The 19,136-nt window shown below is 43.5% G+C and overlaps 1 protein-coding gene across 4 annotated transcripts in view; it reads left to right on the top strand.

Annotated features, from left to right (window-relative positions):
• Nucleotides 1–19,136, top strand: part of MIB2 (MIB E3 ubiquitin protein ligase 2) — a 50,327-nt gene that overhangs the window by 26,341 nt on the left and 4,850 nt on the right. For 3 of the 4 annotated variants that reach the window (XM_021529854.2, XM_021529857.3, XM_021529856.2), the window contains exons 5-16: nucleotides 1,943–2,137; nucleotides 3,808–3,950; nucleotides 5,572–5,679; nucleotides 6,710–6,814; nucleotides 7,503–7,665; nucleotides 8,989–9,122; nucleotides 10,813–10,961; nucleotides 12,500–12,656; nucleotides 13,625–13,779; nucleotides 14,294–14,420; nucleotides 15,150–15,380; nucleotides 18,044–18,222. In XM_021529854.2, the coding sequence (XP_021385529.2) occupies nucleotides 1,943–2,137; nucleotides 3,808–3,950; nucleotides 5,572–5,679; nucleotides 6,710–6,814; nucleotides 7,503–7,665; nucleotides 8,989–9,122; nucleotides 10,813–10,961; nucleotides 12,500–12,656; nucleotides 13,625–13,779; nucleotides 14,294–14,420; nucleotides 15,150–15,380; nucleotides 18,044–18,222 (1,846 nt within the window). The remainder of the gene's footprint in view (nucleotides 1–1,942; nucleotides 2,138–3,807; nucleotides 3,951–5,571; nucleotides 5,680–6,709; nucleotides 6,815–7,502; nucleotides 7,666–8,988; nucleotides 9,123–10,812; nucleotides 10,962–12,499; nucleotides 12,657–13,624; nucleotides 13,780–14,293; nucleotides 14,421–15,149; nucleotides 15,381–18,043; nucleotides 18,223–19,136) is intronic. The other variant, XM_021529855.2, reaches the window with a different exon arrangement.

Below are 19,136 nucleotides of genomic sequence, written 5' to 3' on the forward strand. Positions count from 1 at the left end.
GCTTCTAGGGGAGTTGCTCAGGTGATGCCTGTTCTTTAGAGGAATTAAAATCCTCTGTTTTCTTGTTTGTTTGTCACATATCTGTGACATAAACCATGTGCAGGCTGTGGGGAGGAAGTTTTGCTGCTCCTCTTTCTTAGATGTGAAAACCACTGGGAATCATCCTGGGAGTTCTTGTGTCAAATTCTAAATGCACACCGTGTTACAAGAAAATAAAGACTCCTTTCTTCCTGAAAAATCTTTAATTGATAGTGGAAAGTTCATCTGACTTTGTGCACACTATCCATTTTCTTTTGGAGTGTTTGGAATGTCCTTATTTGGATACTTTTGAGAACAGGAGAAATTCTCTTTAAGGAGGGTTTCACGTGTTGCACTAGTGAAGGACTCGGAGGTTATTGGAGAGTGGTTCCTGCTTTCTGCAGGAATTGAAACCTGAAGCGCAGTGGGACAAAAATGCCTTTTTAAATCTGCTTTTGGGGTGTGGCAGCAATTTGTGTGTGCTGCTCTGGGGCTCAGGGAGCTTTCCTGCCCCTCTGTCCCAGAGCCCCGCACACACCCCGGGATGTTTACAGCCCCTGAAGAATTAAGCCAAAAGTTCAAAGGTTTCCAGAGTTGACTCTGCCATTTATTGCAGCTCTGGGTTCAGTGGAGGATGAGGATGCTTGCAGGGTCTGAGGGTCAATCAGCTTATGCTCAGTTCAGCTTATCCATCCTTTTGAGATCACAGCAGCATTTACATGTCTGAGACTTGTGTTGCTTACGGTGCTGCTGACCTGAAAGCAGCTCCCTGAGCAGGAGCCGTGGGAGGAACCCAAAATCCACCCCTCAGCTCCTCTGGCTTTGGTGGAGCTGCCCCATCCAAGCCGTGGTCTTGTCACGAGTGGAACTGCCAGCAGAACCCAGCCTTGTCTTGTGCTACATGAGGAGTTCAGCTCCTTCAAGCTCTTCCATTTCAGGACTTTGCAGATGATCAGAAGTTCCTCAGTGAGACAGATGTTGCTGTCCTTGTTTGGGGAGGTGCTGGGGTTGCCCAAATTGGGAATCTGCAAGCCCCGATTGCCTGCACAAGGCTCAGTGTTGTCTCTTGGATCAGAGCACGTCCCAGTGCCCAGCCAGATTCACCTCCCCACATCCATCCTCCTCTTCTGGAGTCTTCAGGCTCCTTGCTTGAAGAAAACCAAGTTTATTTGATGTCCTCCCACCTGGATGGTGTTGGGGAGAGATTTAAAAATCCTGGGTGGATCTTTAGCACTTGGATCTTGGATCTTGCAGCACATGGATGGTGTTGGGGAGAGATTTAATTATCCTGGGTGTATCTTTAGCACTTGGATCCTGGATCTTCAGCACATTTCCTGCAGAAAGCAGGAACCACTCTCCAATAACCTCCGAGTCCTTCACTAGTGCAACACGTGAAACCCTCCTTAGAGAGAATTTCTCCTCACTGTTCTCAAAAGTATCCAAATAAGGACATTCCAAACACTCCAAAAGAAAATGGATAGTGTGCACAAAGTCAGAGAAACTTTCCACTATCAATTAAAGATTTTTCAGGAAGAAAGGAGTCTTTATTTTCTTGTAGCATGGATGGTGTTGGGGAGGGATGTAAAGATCCTGGGTGGATCTTTAGCACTTGGATCTTGGATCTTGCAGCACATGGATGGTGTTGGGGAGAGATGTAAAGATCCTGGGTGGATCTTTAGCACTTGGATCTTGGATCTTGCAGCACTGCTGGCTATTTTTATTGCCACAGTGTGGTGCCATGACACCGTGTGTTTATTCCCCAACTGGGCCATGCTCCTGCACACCAGGAATTCTCCACGGAATCACTCCAAAATGAACAGCTCGCTGGTTTTCAGCAAATTTAACGCCGAGATTCCCTCCTGATCACTCCAAACGAGTTGTCTCATGGTCCAGCTTTCCTGACTTGCTCTTCTTTTCCCCTCAGGGGGTGAGGGCAAGACCGGCCGCGTGGTCGATATCCGGGGCTGGGACGTGGAGACCGGCCGCAGCGTCGCCAGCGTCACCTGGGCAGATGGAACCACCAACGTCTACAGGGTGGGCCACAAGGGAAAAGTGGACCTCAAATGTACTGTGGAGGCTTCTGGGGGCTTCTACTACAAGGAGCACCTCCCAAAATTAGGTGGGTGGAGGCAGATCGTTGCCAGGTGGAGTCTTTGTTGAGGATTCACGCGGCCGCTGGTGCTGGAGCTGGTTTTTGTTCAGAAGGCATAAAACCACCTCCTGATTTTCTAAAATTCCCACATAACGAGCATCATTTGAGAGAATTTGGTTTGTGTGTGAACATACTGCTTGATCTCAGAGTGGTTCATGAAATAGTTTGAAGCAGCAGATACGCACAGTTCTGTCCCAAGGAATTTCTGCTGGAAATGCAGGAAATTCCCACTTTGCCTCAGAAAACCCAACTTTCCTCACTTTGGTTACATTTGTCAACCCAAAGCTTTCCATTCTTCAGGCAAGCTGTTGTTCTCTGTGCATTTAGAGAACAAACACACTCCTGGTGGAGCCAAAAGGGGGAATGTGACCAAAGGGAGACTTTGGAGAATGGAACAGCCAAAAATTAGAAAAAGTGGTGGGAAAAGGTGATGTCTGTACTGGCAGCTTGCTGCAATCCCCCTTTCCTCTTAAGTCCAAGGAAGCTCCTTGTGCTTTTGGACTTGAAGCTTTTTTTTTACCCAGGTGTAATTTATCTGTGGGGTTGTTTTTCTTTTAAGGAGGTGCAGGGACCATCTTTGGCTCCCCTGAAGGAAAACAGAGGGGTTTGTTCTGGTGTCTGCAGCAGCAAAATCAAGGTTTTTGTCAGACAAAACTTTTCAGGAAGACTTTTACCAGTCCTTTTCAAACTTTTCTCTCCCTGAGCACCTTGGCAAGAGCATGGTTGGATGAGGAGCTTAATTCCAGGGTCTGGCTGCATGGGATGGGTGGGAGGGTCAGGAACTCCTCGGAGTGAATTCTGTGCCTGCCTGTGCAGGGGAGAATTAATTTTGGGTGCTGTGTGGGCATGTCTGAACAGTTGTGGGTGAGTGGATTGCTAAGAACAGCTCCTGGTGTCTGCCATGGCCTGAGAGGCATTCCCTGCTCTGCAGAGGGACAAAATGGGTTTTGTTAGAGCTGCTTATGTTTTGTTAATATAGTCTAATTGTAAAATATAATGCAATTATTAGTATAATCAGAATTAAATCCTTCCGATTTCTCTGCTGCCCTATAAAGTGTATGGGGCATGAAAAGGGGTTTGCCCCATTCTCCCCCAGTTAATGTTAATTTTCACCCTTGTAAGGAAGGCAGTGAGGCACCCAGAGACAAAATGGGTTAAGTTAGAGCTGTTTATGTTTTATTAATATAAAGTAATTATTAATATAATTAGAATTAAATCCTTCTGATTTCTCTGCTGCCCTATAAAGTGTTTGGGGCATGAAAAGGGGTTTGCCCCATTCTCCCCCAGTTAATGTTAATTTTCACCCTTGTAAGGAAGGCAGTGAGGCACCCAGAGACAAAATGGGTTAAGTTAGAGCTGTTTGTGTTTTATTAATATAATTGTAATTATAATATAATTGTAATTGTAAAACAGAATTGTAATTGTGAAATAGAATTGTAACATAATGCAATTATTAATATAATTAGAGTTCAATCCTGATTTCTCTGCTGCCCTATAGAGTGTATGGGGCACAGAAAGGGGTTTGCCCCATTCTCCCCCAGTTAATGTAAATTTTTAACCCTTGTAAGGGAGCAGGGAGGCACGGGGGTGTGTGAGTGCCCCTGCATGCCCGTGGCTGCTGTCCTTGCTGTCCCCAGGGAAGCCAGCTGAGCTGCAGAGGAAGGAGAGCACGGACAGACATCCCTTCCAGCACGGGGACAAGGTCAAGTGCCTGCTGGACATCGACATCCTGCGGGAGATGCAGGAGGGCCACGGAGGCTGGAACCCCAAAATGGCTGAGGTAATTCCTGGATTCTCCCTGGCTCCAATCCCAGCCTCTCCCTCCTTCTTCAGGACAGCTTCGTGTGACCTCAGAGTTGAACTGAACCACAAATGCAGATTTTTTTAGTGATAGGACGCTGGAGTCAGAGTTATTTTTAGGCTCTGTTGGATGAGAAAAAATTAAAAAAAAAAAAAAAAAAAAAAAAAAAGCTGATTTGTTTGTTTTTAAATGAGCCACAGATCTTTTCTTTGCTGTTCTGGATCCATTCCTTGTTTGGCTTCTTTTGTGCTGTGCATTAGTGGTAATTAAAGTTGTGTGTTTTGTCAGCACTGGGCTCTGTCCTTGGCCAGGGCTAAAATTCCTCAGCCCATATCATATTTTTGGAGCTTAGTCTTGCCTTTAAATTGAAGAGCTATCAGTCTGCTGTCACCTGTTATTTAAAAAAAACCCAGAGAGTGGAGGAAATAAAGATAGAAATGGCATCTATTACTGTAAATTGCATCAATAAATACTATAAAATCATCAAGATATGTTAAATATCTATCCTGGCCCAACCTGCCCTATAGGTGAGCACACTTTTTGAAACTTTAAATTAATGTCAAGGCAAATGCTGTGATTTCAGTTTCAATGTGGAAATCTCTTAACTGAGCATCATCGTCTTTTTTTGGGTTTTTTTTTCAGCCTGGCAGGCAGGGATTTGGCATCTTCTGATGAACTTTAACAAAGCTGCCAGTGGAGCATTGAGTTTTTTAATTCCAGCTCAGGAATGCACCCCCAAAGCTGTAGATTTTGGGTGTTGCTGTGTCTGTTGTTGGCTGTTCAACCTCTGTGCTCCTCAATTCCTGTTTTTGGGGGGTAGACAGGGATACTAAACAGAGAAACAGGAACCTCCTGTCACCTCAGAAATTGGCATTTTTCACCTATTTACAAACCATGAGCTGCTCAGGACCTGATCTAGGACTGCGCCACACAATTTTATTTTTATTTTGTGTGCCTGGCCCCTTTTTCCCCCTCTCAGAGTTTGCCTTGCTGGTATTTTATAATGCAGAACAACGTTGGATTCCCTGCCCACCTCTGTCCTTTGGAAAGGACAATTTGTGCTGCATTTCCAAGCATCTCTGCACTTGGTATTCCTATCCCCCTCCTCCCCCAATATGCTGCTCTTTCAGAGGAGCTTTTAGAGGAGCCTTTCCCCTCCTTTTTGTAGAAAAATAATGTTTACATCTCATGCAGATATTGGAAATGCTGGGATTAACAGGAAAATGCAGAATTTAGGACTGGGAAATATGGGATTAATGGGGAAAATCCAGGTTTTAGGACTCACAGGAATTTAGGACTTGGAAATGCTGGGATGAACAGGAAAATGCTGAATTTAGGAATTGGAAATGCTGGGATGAACAGGAAAATGCTGAATTTAGGACTCACAGGAATTTAGTACTTGCTAATGCTGGAATTAACAGGAAAACCCAGAGTTCAGGACTGGGAAATGCTGCGCTTAGTATGAAAATACAGAGCAAAGGTTTGGGAGCACTGTGGATGGGAAATGCTGGGTGATTTAGCCTCACATACCTTCTTTCCCCACTATTAAAGAAGGTGATTTATTGAGGGAATTTCCCCTCTTTCCTTTTTTTGTCCCCAGTTCATTGGGCAGACGGGGACCGTGCACAGGATCACGGACAGGGGGGACGTGAGGGTCCAGTTCAACAGTGAGACCCGCTGGACCTTCCACCCTGGAGCCCTGACCAAGGTAGGTCTGGCAGTGCTGCAGGAGCTCTCTAATCCTGCTGCTTCGGGCTCAGGGTGTCCCCAGAGGTGCTGGAGGAACACCCTGCTCTTCCCAAACACAATTTGGGAACTTTTGCATTTGCAAGTCCTGATGGTAAACTGCATTTCTTAATTTCAGCTTCCAGCGCCTCATCCTTCTGCAGCTGCCTTGCCCTTGTGATGAACCTTTTCCCCCACATAACTTCCCTTTGGTTGTTTTTGTTCTTCTGTGTTTTGTGTCTCCACGTTGTTCTCTTTTGCATCTCTGTCTCACTTCTCTTTGATTTCTTACGAGTCTTTAATCCAGCCCTTCTAATTTTGTGGCTGCATTTCCAAAGCTCACAGCTCTGGCCTTCCCCAGAGGTTTGAGGACTTTGAGAAGTGGATAATTAGAAATAGAGATAATTAGGTATGGAAGAAGCTGCTGGAAGACCACAAAATTCTGACCTGAGCAAGGTCACAATGCTAAAAACTCCTAATTCCAGTGGAAAATGCAGTGTCAGACTGTTTTGCAGAAAATCAGTCTGCTCTGAAAAGTGTGTTTTGACACTGCTCCCTTCCTAGCTCAGTGAGCAGAGGGAGCATCTGGCAAATTCCCAGCACAGATAAACCCTGCTTTCCCTTTTCTGTTTTAGATAACAAACAGATTTAACTTCTTTATCAGAGTGAATTCAAATCTCCAGTGCCAAGCCAGGTGTAGAGAGGAGATGGACCAAGAAATCTTCCATGCTTTATCTGGTATTAATTATAAAGGATTTGGAGCACAAGAAGTTAGGGAAGAGCCTGTTCCAAATTATTTCCCTACTTAAATGGTCTGTGTTTATTTTGCAGCTCAGGGGTAACAGAGCTTTCTTGGTAGCTGCATTTATGTTTTGCAATGCTGTTTTTTGACTCAGTGGGTGTCTTGTTTGTCAGGATTTTGGGAGTGGGGCGGAGGGGCTGATTTTTTGTCTCTTTGTGTGTGTGTGTGTGGCTTCATCCCCCAAAAGCTTATGACTTTCTTTTTCTTGTAGCTCAACACCTTTTGGGTTGGTGATGTGGTCCGGGTGATAGATGATATGGAAACAGTGAAGAGGTTCCAACCTGGTCATGGGGAGTGGACAGATGAGATGGCACCTGTGAGTGCACGCCAGTTCCAGCTCCAGGACAGTCCAGTAACCTCCTGAGCTTCCCCAGGCCCTCAGCACTCAGCCATGGGCTTGTCCCCCTTCCAGAATTCCTGCTGGGATGTCCCTGCCCAGCCCCTGGTGCTGGTGGCTCTCGGTGACGCCGTCGTGTCCACGGCACCCAAAGGGGACACGGGGGAATCCAGCAAAAAGGATTTGGTGCCACCAACTCATGTTAGAGGTTTCCATCAGCAAAGTCCTCTCGTGGCCTCCCTGACTGTCTGGAATGAGGCAGGGAGGTGGAAAAATCAGCCCAGCGTGGCTAAAAAGTGGGATTCGGGTTCCTCCAGGAGCAGTTGAAGCCCAGAGGAAACCATCCCCAATCCCAGCTGGATCAGTTCCTATCAGCACCTCCCTCCCCAGCCTTTTCCAGTGGGAAAACCATTCCATGGCAAACCAGTGAGAGAGAACCTGGTGAGAACCCTCTGGTGTCCTCGAAGTGGGAGCTGTCTGTCAGTGTGTCACTTGTCCAGTGCTTCTTTTCACACAGCAGGAGCTGCAGCTTTACGAAAAAATAAACCCAAAAAAAATTTAAAAAAAATAAAAATAAAAAACCAAACCTGGCTTTAGGTCTGGGAACTGCAGCTTTGAGGAGGGTGGGGAGGGGAAAAAAAAAAAAAATCCTTTTTTTTCTTTACAGACCCTAGGGCACATTGGGAAGGTGATCAAGGTCTACGGGGACGGAGATCTGCGAGTGTCAGTGGGGGGACAGTCCTGGACCTTCAACCCTGCCTGCCTGACAGCCTACCAGAGGGAGGAGGAGGCCAACCTGATGACCACGGAGAGTGCCAAGGAGCCCAAAAGTGAGGGACAAACCCGGTCCCACCATGGCTGGGACATCTTTGGTCCAGCTCTTTGGATGGTGGCAAAATCCAGGTGTTCATCCCTGGATGGAGAATTAAAAGCTGGCTGTGCTTTACTAGGCAAGCAAAGCTGGGCTTTTAAAAAATGCAGGATTTAGGACTTGGAAATGCTGGATTTAGGGCTGGGAATTGCTGGAATTACCAGGAAAATGCAGGATTTCGGACTTGGGAATTGCTGGGGTTATTGGGGAAATGCAGGATTTAGGACTTGGGAGTTGCTGGGGTTAATGGGGAAATGCAGGATTTAGGACTTGGGAATTCTGGGGTTAATGAGAAAATCGAGAATAAAACTTTGCTGTGCCTTACTGGGCAAGCAAAGCTGCCCTTGACAGGAAAATACAAGATTTAGGATTAGGAAATGCTGGGAACAATAGGGAAATGCAGGATTTAGGACTTGGAAATGCTTGGGTTAATGGGGAAATGCAGGATTTAGGACTTGGAGATGCTGGAATTAACAGGAAAATGTAGGATTTAGGACTCACTGGAATTTAGGACTGGGAAATGCTGGGATTAAGGAGAAAATAGAGAATAAAACTTTGCTGTGCCTTATTGGGCAAGCAAAGCTGGCTTTGACAGGAAAATACAAGATTTAGGACTGGGAAATGCTGGGATTAATGGGGAAATGCAGGATTTAGGACATGGAGATGCTGGAATTAATGGGAAAATACAGAATAAAACCCAGCTGTGCCTTACTGGGCACAGCAAACTGACCTTGACAGGAAAATACAGATTTTAGGACTTGGAAATGCTGGGTTTAACAGAAGAATAGAGAATGTAGGACTCAGAATTGCTAAGCACAGTTCTGCCCTAGGTTCAGTATTTGCCTCATCCCTGTTGTGCCTCAGTTTCCTGTACAAGGACACTGATTCTTGAGGGTTTGTGAAATATTCCCAGATCTGTGCGTAGAACTGTTGTGAAATCAATTGTTTTGCCTAATCTGCCCTCAAATCGAGGTTGGGATCACAAGGTGCGTGGAGGGGATTTTTTTTTTTGGTGCTTTTCACATCTGCTCAGACATTTTTTTTGTGGCCTGACCATCCTTATTTCCTCTGGATGTCAGGATCGTGTGGGAGAGAGCACAGACTTGCCAGGATTTTTTTTTGTTTTCCTGATATAGATGGATCTGGAACTGTTTGCTCAAGTCAGACTTGAGGCAGAACTTGCAAGATTTTTTGACTTTGCAGTGCTGGGGAGCTGTGACACCTGTGTCCCCTCAAACACTGAGAGATGGGGGGTGACAGGTCCATTTTTGTCTCTTTTCAGGTACTTTGGTGACTGTCCTGGAGAAGCTGCTGTCCCAGAGGACAGAGTCAGAGCATGCAGGGTGCCTGGTCATTTGTGCAGCCCTCAACAACGCAGCCAAAGTCCGGGAGCTCCTCCAGAAATACCCAGACAAGGCAAGTTTGGAAGACAAAAATGGATATTTTTCCTTTGTTTCTCCTCTTTAAAACATCAACATAAAATTTTGTAGTCAAGCAGGGAAAAGGATGTGAGAAAAACAATAGATTTGTCAGGCTCAGTGGTATCTCCTAACAGCTGGAATATTATTTTGCTGCAATTTAGGATTAAATTCACAAGTTAAATGTGCATATTTTATGCCTCTAGATTGTGGCAGTAAATCTGAACTGAATTCCTTACAGCACCTTCCCCAAGCTGGCTTTTCCCAGATTTCCTGTGTGGCCACTGCAGCTGTAGAATGAGGAGGAAAGGGGTTTATCTATAGGAAAACAGGAGCAGGAATCAGAGGATCTGCTGGAAAAGAAAGGCAGGGCTTGTGCCTGTCCTTAGAGGACCTTGTGAAATCCCATTGTTGCAATCAGGAGGGAGAAAAGCTGCCCAGATCTGTGCAGTGTCTTATCTCCTGTCTGCCTGGAGCAGGGGGCTGGGCTGGACTCCTTGCTGGACGATTTCTGTGCTCCCAGAGTGCCAAAATGTCAGGATCCCATCTCCTGAAACTCCTTCAGGAACAGGGCAGAAAATCCCAAACCACCAATGTCTTCAGCAGTGTGTGCTTGGAAACCATGGCTAACAAAAAGAGGTTTTGTTGGGAGTGTGGGGCTGTGACCCAGGATCAGCTCTGAAAGAGTCTCATGAAGCTGATTTAGTGATCATTTGTCTGGTATTTATTATTACTCTTCTTTAAATTTAAGTTTATAAATAAATAAAAGTTTATAAATAAACTTCTGGGGATGGGAAGGAGACACAAATACCTGCAGTTCCCAGATTGATCCCAGATAGGAAAGTCCCAGGAGTAAAGAATCCATTATATGATCAGTTGTTTTTATTGGGCTTCTATTTCTACTCTGATATTTGTATTAATAAATTAGCTATTTCTATTTGAGTCTTACAGAGAGATCAGGCTGGATTTGAGGCTGACTTAGAGCAAATTGAAATTGCTTTGGCAGGGTTTTTCCAGTTTATCAGCACTGTCTGCCTGGTGTCAGTGGAAAAGCAGCAGTGACCTCTCATTCCTCTTTGCCCAAAGCACTCACCCATCATTTTGAGCCTATCCAGGGCAGTGCTGCCCCTCCTGTGCTCTGACTGCTGCAGGGGTAAAACCTGGATTATTACTGGATTATTAATTTGCTCTCCTTGCCAATCTGCTGAGGTTTTGTGCCTCTTTCTCCTCTCCTTAGCCTCCACTGCTTTGCTTTGTTTTTTGTCCTTCAGTGCTTTGAATTCTCCAAAACTCTCACTGCAGCACTTGAGCCCTGAGATGTCCCTGCACCCCCTGAAGTCCCTGCAGCAGCAGAGCACAGCAGGGACTTGGCACCTCCAGAGCCTTCTGCAAAGCTAATTGGATTTCCTCACCCATTGTCCCCCGGGGAAGGGAATTGCTGGCACAGGGATCAAGGAGCGGATTGGCAGCAGGGCTCTGCAATTACAGAGCTGCCAGCTCTGCCCTCTCACTTCTCCCCTCCTGGCTGAACGTGCTGCCCCCTTCCCCTTGCAGAAAGTTCTGGGCCAGGCTCAGCTGAGCAGAGGAGCCAGCAGGGCACGGACCCGTGGGGTTCCTGGGCTGTTCCCACCCTGCTCCGGGCACAGCGAGGCCATCCCTAATTTTCTGTGTCTCTGCCCTTCCCAAAGGTGGATGCCAAGAACCAGGGCAGGACTGCCCTGCAGATTGCCTCTTACCAGGGGCACCTGGAGGTGGTGAAGACGCTGCTGCAGGCGCATGCCAGCGTGGACCTGCGTGACGACGAGGGGGACACGGCGCTGCACTACGCAGCCTTTGGGTAGGACACCTCCCCTGCTGCTGTCCCTGATGGAAAACCTCTGTCCTGGATCCAAATGGATCCAAATGGATCTCTCTTCCTTCTGGTGGGAGCTTTCCTCTGCTTTCCATGTTGGGAATTAGCCTTTGAGCTTCAGCCCACAGGAGGATTTCTTCCTCTACAGCAGCATCCTTCTATCCAGAAGGATTTCTGTCATACTTGAGATGGTCACAGTACAGAGCAGCACTCCATTTTCAGAAGGTTTTAAACCCATTTTTATTCATGCATGCTTTTTATACATTCTTACAAAACTCCTAAGTTTACTCACTGGTCACAAGAGAAAAACCAAGTGCTCGTTGCAATAGGCAGCTGCAGGTTTCTCTTATTTATCCTTCTTTTTTCCTTGGTTTCCATGTCAATGACTTTGGTATAAAATTCTTCCTAGGGGTAAACATGGATCCTCTTCTCCAACTTCTCTCTGGCTCCCAGAAGTCGCTGTAAAACCTCTTCCACAGATTTTTATCTAGCATGGGATTTCTTAGCACAAAGATTTCTTATCCTTCACAGCTGGCTGGTTTCCATGCTAGGAATTTTCAGGGGGAATCAGAAAGGAAAATAAAATTGATAAGGAGATTTTAGTGATGACATTTTTTTTCAAGGGGATGTAATGGATTCAGATCAATTTGTCTGGTTGGTTTCTCTAACTTTGTGTTTTCCAGAGCAAGATGGGATTTTGAGTTGTATCATCAGTTAGCAGGGAAGAATTCATCCTTAAGAGTGGGAATTCCTGTTGGTTCAGAGCAGAGAGCATTATTAGGAATTAATAATTAATTAGGAAGGTTTTGTGGGGTTTTATGTTGGAACCCTGGTTACTTTTAGACTTTCTGTGCTGACAGGCACTGACCCCCAAGAGAACACTGCATTTGACCTGAGGCTGTGAAAAAAGCTTCCAAAATTAAATGATAAAACTAAGATTATGAGTGTATAGTTTAAATAGATGTGTGTAATATCACATAGTAGAAAATTTAAAGTTTAAAGTTTTAGAATACAGTAATATATATATAAAACAAAGTTTTAAAGCAGAAACGAATCCTTCTCTCTTCATGAATTTAAGTACTATTGTGTAATTAGATTTTAAAAATCCACATTACAAGCCACAAGTAGTTAGTTATTAAGTTAAAATAAAGGTACTTTAAGTATCATTTCTTAATTAGTTTATCCTTAAAAAAGCTTATAAAGAAAGAAATGCAGCACCATTTTTTTAGTTTATTACAGTACTTTAGAACTCACAGTTTATAAAACTGTAATAGATAAAACTAAATAACAGATAAAAACTAATAGATAAAAACAAATAAACATCTGAATCCAAACAAGAAATACCATCTCACACATTTCATCCCAACCCTAACAATAAAAAAACAAAGCACAACAGCTTTTTTAACACTGAGAGGAGGCAGGGTGGTGCCGAGAGGATACAAAACCTGATTTCTGTTGCTTTGCAAAAGACAAAGGATTGAGTGGGGTGACTGAAATCTGTTTTTTCCCTTGCTTTAAACCAGGAACCAAGCTGAAGTTGCCCGTGTGCTGCTGGCCAAGGGGGCCAGTGCAGACCTGCTGAACAATGCCAAGTGCACAGCGCTGAACGTCGCCGTCAGCCAGGGCTTCACCGAGGTGGTCCGAGCCCTCTGCCAGCTCAGCTGTGATGTCAACCTCCCAGTAAGTTTGGCTTGCAGCCATTCGGGGCAGGGAGGTGTTGGAGGAATTTTTTGGGGATTTTTTTTTGAGGTTGGGAGGTGCTTCTCTGTGAGAAATTTTGATTTACAGCCTCGAGAGAAGCTTAGATGAATGTAAAAATACAGTACACGAACATTAAGCAAAAAAATCATAAACATGTTTCTGTAGTTGTAAGAATATACCTTAAGTAAGGAATTGTGTTGATAAAATAGTAGAGTTTAGTAAAGTGTAGTTCTATAAAATAAGCTAAGAATTTAGAAGTTATAATAGAAACATATATATAGACATGAGACAGAAACCCATAAGATAAAAGTATCCACAGTGCAACAAAATTAAGTAAAGGTAATAAGTTAGAAAACTAGAATAAACCTTGTAACAACTGTCTATCAGGTTAAAAAATTATAAATTACCTTATAACAAAGAACTCGTGACTACTCTTCAGCTATTGCCAACTCCCTTAAAATCTCACAACCTCTGAGACTAATGTTTATCTAAACAATAAATAGTTCTTAGCCCAAAAACAGTCCCATCCCTTCATTATTAACAACAATAATTTACTTCTTTATGTCTCACACCGTCTGTGGCTTTGTAGAATTCAAATTTCTCCTTTGAAAAGGCACTGGGAAATATTCCTGAATTTCAGTATCCTGAAATTTCAGCTTTGAGTCTGCCCCTTCTTCATCACATCAGCATTTTCTGCTGGCCTCAGGCTTTCAGGGAGAGCTGAGCTGCTCTTCCTGTGTGCTGTACCCACACTCCTATTCCCAGAAACAAGATTTTTAACATTTTTAAGGCAGGCAGTGATGGTGACTTGGACCCAGCCCATTTTTCGGGTTTATTGTGTGCTGGTGGGGCTGCTCTGGGCTGGGTCAGCCCCTCAGGAGTTGCAGCAGCTTTCCTTGGGGTTTCTGAGGTTGGTAACCTGGCTTTGCTTTGGTCTCCATGGCTAGGATTCCCAGGGAGACACCCCCCTGCATTATGCTATCACCCTGGACCACAAAGTCCTGATTGAGATCCTCACGGAAGTTCCCAACATCGATTTCACTGTCCAGAACTGTCAAGGCTTCAACCTGCTCCACTATGCTGCCCTGAAAGGCAACAAGCTGTGAGTCACCTTGCCTTTTTTTTTTTTTTTTTTTCCATTTTTATGCCTTTTGCAGATGTTAATTTGTGCTGGCTGGATAAGAAGGTGGCAGGTGGGGTTTTGGGTAGCTGGTTAAACATTTCTTTGGTTTGAACATGGCTGGATAGGGTTGTTAGCCTCCTTCACAGGAACCTCCTGCCTGCTTTTCCCACCTCTCTCAGGCTTCCCCAGGCTGGGAAGTCTCTCTGCTCCTGGGCAGTCTCAGATGTTTGGGTCTTAGTAAATCCTGGGAGCCTCTGGAACTCCTCCAAAGATAAATCTGCTCATAATTTTCAAAGCAATGTGGCTTTTCTCTACTTTATTAAAGACAACTGAGGGCTTTAGTCGTATTTTTGTAATTCAGTTTGTGGGTTGAAGGGACTGCTCTTCATTGCTGCTGTCAGAACCACCTGGTAAAACACAGACATTGCTGACTCCTGAGCAGGAGAGGCAGAAATTCATTCTTCCATCTTTAATAACCTCTCCAACTCTGTAGAGCCATCAAGAAGATTCTGGCCAGGGCTCGGCAGCTGGTGGACTCCAAAAAGGAAGATGGATTCACTGCCCTGCACCTTGCTGCTCTCAATAACCACATGGAAGTGGCTGAAATTCTCATCAAAGAGGTAAGAAATGACTCAAAACCAAAATCAACAAAACCTGTCCCACTCCCAAGCCTCACATTTCCCACCTACTCCTGAGTGAGCACTGATAAACCCTGGTTTCCCTTTTCTGTTTTAAGTAACAAACAGATTTAACTTCTTTATCAGAGTGAATTCAAATCTCCAGTGCCAAGCCAGGTGCAGGGAGGAGATGGACCAAGAAAACTTCCATGCTTTATCTGGTATTAATTATAAAGCATTTGGAGAAAAAAAGTTAGGAAAGAGCCTGTTCCAAATTATTTCCCTACCTAAATAAAAGTTTTTCAAACCCCTCTCAGCTGCCCCATCTCTGGGTCAGAAAAGGGTGTTACATAAACAATAAATAACAATTTGTTATTATCTGACAAATCGGTGCTCCTTGTGAGGAGCAGAGTAAAATCTCACTCCAAGTTGGATTTGGGAGCTGCCAGGCCCCAGGCTCGCGGCTGCGCAGCTGCATCCCCCTGTGCTGCTGTTGCTGCACTTTCTGCAGTTGCACAGGTGCTGCAGTTGCTGCAGTTGCAGCAGTTGCTGCGGATGCTGCAGTTGCTGCAGATGCTACAGGTGCTGCAGTTGCTGTGGATGCTGCAGTTGCTGTAGATGCTGCTGTTGCTGCAGGTGCTGCAGGTGCCGCAGATGCTGCGGATGCCGCAGTTGCTGCGGATGCTGCAATTGCTGCAGCTGCCGCAGCTGCCGATGCTGCTGCTGTTGCAGGGCCGCTGCGAGCTGAACGTGAGGAACAGCCGGCGGCAGAGCCCGCTGCACCTGGCCGTGATCCAGGGCCACGTGGGCATGGTGCAGCTGCTGGTGCAGCGCGGCAGCGACGTCAACGCCGAGGACGAGGACGGCGACACGGCCATGCACATGGCGCTGGAGCGGCAGCAGCTGCTGGCGCTGGCGCTGCAGAAACGCGGCGGCGACACGGGAGCGGCGCTGCTGGCCAAGGTCAGCGACGGGAAGGACGGGCAGCGAGACCTGCACTGGCGTCCGTGTGAATGCCTGGGGCACATCGGGCTGTGCTGCGCAGTGTGGGCTCTGGGTATTATATATATACCACGTGTAAAGATATGGCGGGTATATATATAATATATATACTACATATATGTATGTGGTGTGTATACATTATTGTATATATTATATATTCATATCATATATTAATATATATTCTTTATAATATATCAAATATCTAATATATTCTATATATTATATAGAATACATAAAATAATAGTTATCATATATAATATATAGCATATATATAATACACACTACATATATAATTATATATATATTATATATAATATATATATATAATATATAATATAATAATATAATATATATATATATTATATATAATATATAGTGTATTGAATGTATATGACCTATGGGATATATAGTTATGTGTTACAGAATGTGGTGTGTGTATATTTTATATATACACGTGCATATATATATGTGGGGTGTATATATATAACATATATGCTACATATATATATATGTGTGTGGCATATATACATTATTATATATATTATATATTTATATATTATATATATTAATATATATTATTTATAATATATAATATAGAATATATCATACATTCTATATATTATAATATGTAGAATATATAAAGTAATATATAGTATATATAATAGATTATATATTATGTCTATATATATACAGAATGTGTATGTATAGATAATATATATCTATATATAGAGATAATATATATACACAGATACAGACAGTATATATATACAGATAATATATATATTATATTATATATTATATTATATTATATTATATTATATTACATTACATTACATTACATTACATTACATTATATTATATATGAAGATTGTGAAGTATATATAATATATAAGTGATATTATACATATTTGCATGTTACAGAATGTGGTATATATAATATATAAAAATATATATTTAGAGTGTGTATATATATATATATATAATATATACAGATCTCTATATACTTATATATTAACACAGATACTGAATGTGTGTATATATATACAGATAAATAATATAATATAATATAATATAATATAATATAATATAATATAATATAATATAATTAATATATGGATGGATGTAAAGATCTGGAAATCACTGCTGTATGGGCCAGAGGTGCAGGGATCTTTTCATTCACTTGCAAATCCAGCATAAATTGTTGTTGTGGTTGTTATTACTGCTATTACTATTACTATTATTATGGTGGTGGTGGTGGTGATTTTGTTCGGGTTTTTTTTGTTGCATGTTAATGATTTTATTATCTATTTTTATTAACTTTTATATTGTTATTAATTTATTTTATTTATTATTCTTATTGTTGTTGTTATGGTTTTAATATATTTAATTATTTTATTATTCATCATTAATTTATTATTTTTATTATTGATAATTTGCTGTTCTTCTTCTTTCTTCTTTCCTCTTCTTCATCTTCCTCCTCTTCTTCTGCTCCTATTCTTCCTCCTATTCTTATTCCTATTCCTATTATTATTATATTTGAAGTTATTAGACTAAGTGCAAGCAGGCATTCCTCTTTTTTAGCTGTTGGTGCCTGCAGAGCCCAGGCACTGCTCCTGCACCCTGCTCCTTTCCAGGCCAGCAGGAGCTGATGTCCTGCACAGGATCCGTGCTGCCATTCCCAGGCTTATGTACAGTAACACCAGCTCCACATGCTGGAGATTCCTTCCCAGCTAATTTTACTTGCCCTGACTGACCCACTCTGGCTGTTTAGGTCAGTGGAATATGTGACTTGACTTGAAATTATTTGGGATCATGCACATCAGAATTTGGCTCCTGAAGCAGCTGTCACTTCAGGCCCTGCAGCAGTTCTGTGGGGCCCCAGCTTCTCCCTTCTCCCTCCCTGGAGAGGTGAGGGATTCTCTGATTTTTGGGATCAGCACCAGGTAGGGTCACTCTGAGGCACTCCAGGCCCTGCAATGTGAGATTTAAACCCATTACTTACATAAAGCCAAAAATACATTATTTATTCAAAGGATATTTACATATCCTTCTCACTCCCTGGAGAGGTGAATGCCCATTTCTCTGATTTTTAGGGAGCAGCACCAGGTAGGATCACTCTGAGGCACCCCTGGCCCTGCAGTGTAAGATTTGAACTCATTATTTACATAAAGCAAAAAACACATTATTTACACAAAGTATATTTACATATCCTTCTCCCTCCCTGGAGAGGTGAGGGATTCTCTGATTTTTGGGATCAGCACCAGGTAGGGTCACTCTGAGGCACTCCAGGCCCTGCAATGTGAGATTTAAACCCATTATTTACATATAGCAAAAAACACATTATTTACGAAAAGGATATTTACATATCCTTCTCCCTCAAGAAGTGAATGCCCATTTCTCTGATTTTTAGGGATCTGCACCAGGTAGGCACCCCTGGCCCTGCAATGTGAGATTTAAACCCATTATTTACATAAAGGCAACAAGAATTTCTGTGTGCTTTCAAAAAGTTGCACTTCCAAATTTTAAGTACAAGGTTTAAGGCTTTATTTCGATTTTGATGCAAGTCAGAGCAGAGGATCAGAAGCTTCTTCTGTTGACAGAGGGTTTTTCTCAATTTCTTCCAGCTGCAGGCGTCTGGCTTCCTGGGAAATGTGGAGCTGAACGTTGGGACTGCCATTGCCTGCTACTTAGCACAAGAAGGAGCAGATATTAATTATGCAAATCATCGGGGAAAGTCTCCTTTGGACCTCATCACAGATGGAAGAATCGTCCAGATTGTCAAAGACTTCTCCCAGAAATTCAGGTAAGGCTCAGGAAAAAACCCTTGCAAAGCAGAGTTTCCCCCAGCCCAGGTGTGTCAGGGATGTCACCCTGAGCACGCCCTGTTTGTTCTGGGGTGGCTGCAGGGTGATGTGAGGGTGTGTGCTGAGTTTGGAAGGGTTGGGAAAAGCAGATTAACGAGGCTCTGTGCAATCTGAGGAGCCTCTGAGGCCACTGAGAGCAGCTTTGCAGAGCAGTCCTGGCTTCTGTTTTATTTCCATCTGATCCTCACTGGCAGATATTTAAAGAGAGCACAACAAGAGTGGGCACCAAAACCCCCAGGATTTATTCCAGGGCTGGATGAAGGTTTGTTTTGAAGCTGATAAGAGAAACAGCTGAGGAAATGCCAAAAGGAGAGTATGGCAACTCAAAGCTGGCTTTATCTGGGGTTCTGAGCTTTGTTTGGATTTGGGCTTTGCACACGTGGAAGCAGAGTTCTGTTTGATCTGAGGGCACAGAGGCTGTGCTGTTCTGCTGCAGGAGGAGCCCCCCAGCCCTGCTCATTGCCCACTGCAAATAACAGGTGAAAAAAACCTTCCACGGGAATTCTCTCAGGGGAATATATGTTGGACTGAGGTTTTTTGCTTAAAAAATGTCATTTCTGTCAGGTTGACATTTCTCATTATTATTACTATTATTGTCTCATTATTGTTATTATTATCTGTTTTCTGCAGATGACTGTGCTGTTACCTTCCTGTTACCTCCAAAATAGCAGTTTCAATTTGTGTAAAAGGATATAAATTAGAGATCCCTGCTCTTTTCCTTTCTTTTTTGGGCAGAACTAGTCAGGATCCCAGCTGAGCTTGTCCCAGCAGGGCAGGGAAGGTTCCCAGGTTTATCCACCTGAGCCTGTGCTGCTCTGTGGGGTAACCCAGGGGTAACTCAGTGTTACCCGTG

The sequence above is a fragment of the Lonchura striata genome, chromosome 24 (assembly GCF_046129695.1).
Source record: "Lonchura striata isolate bLonStr1 chromosome 24, bLonStr1.mat, whole genome shotgun sequence".
NCBI lineage: Eukaryota > Metazoa > Chordata > Aves > Passeriformes > Estrildidae > Lonchura > Lonchura striata.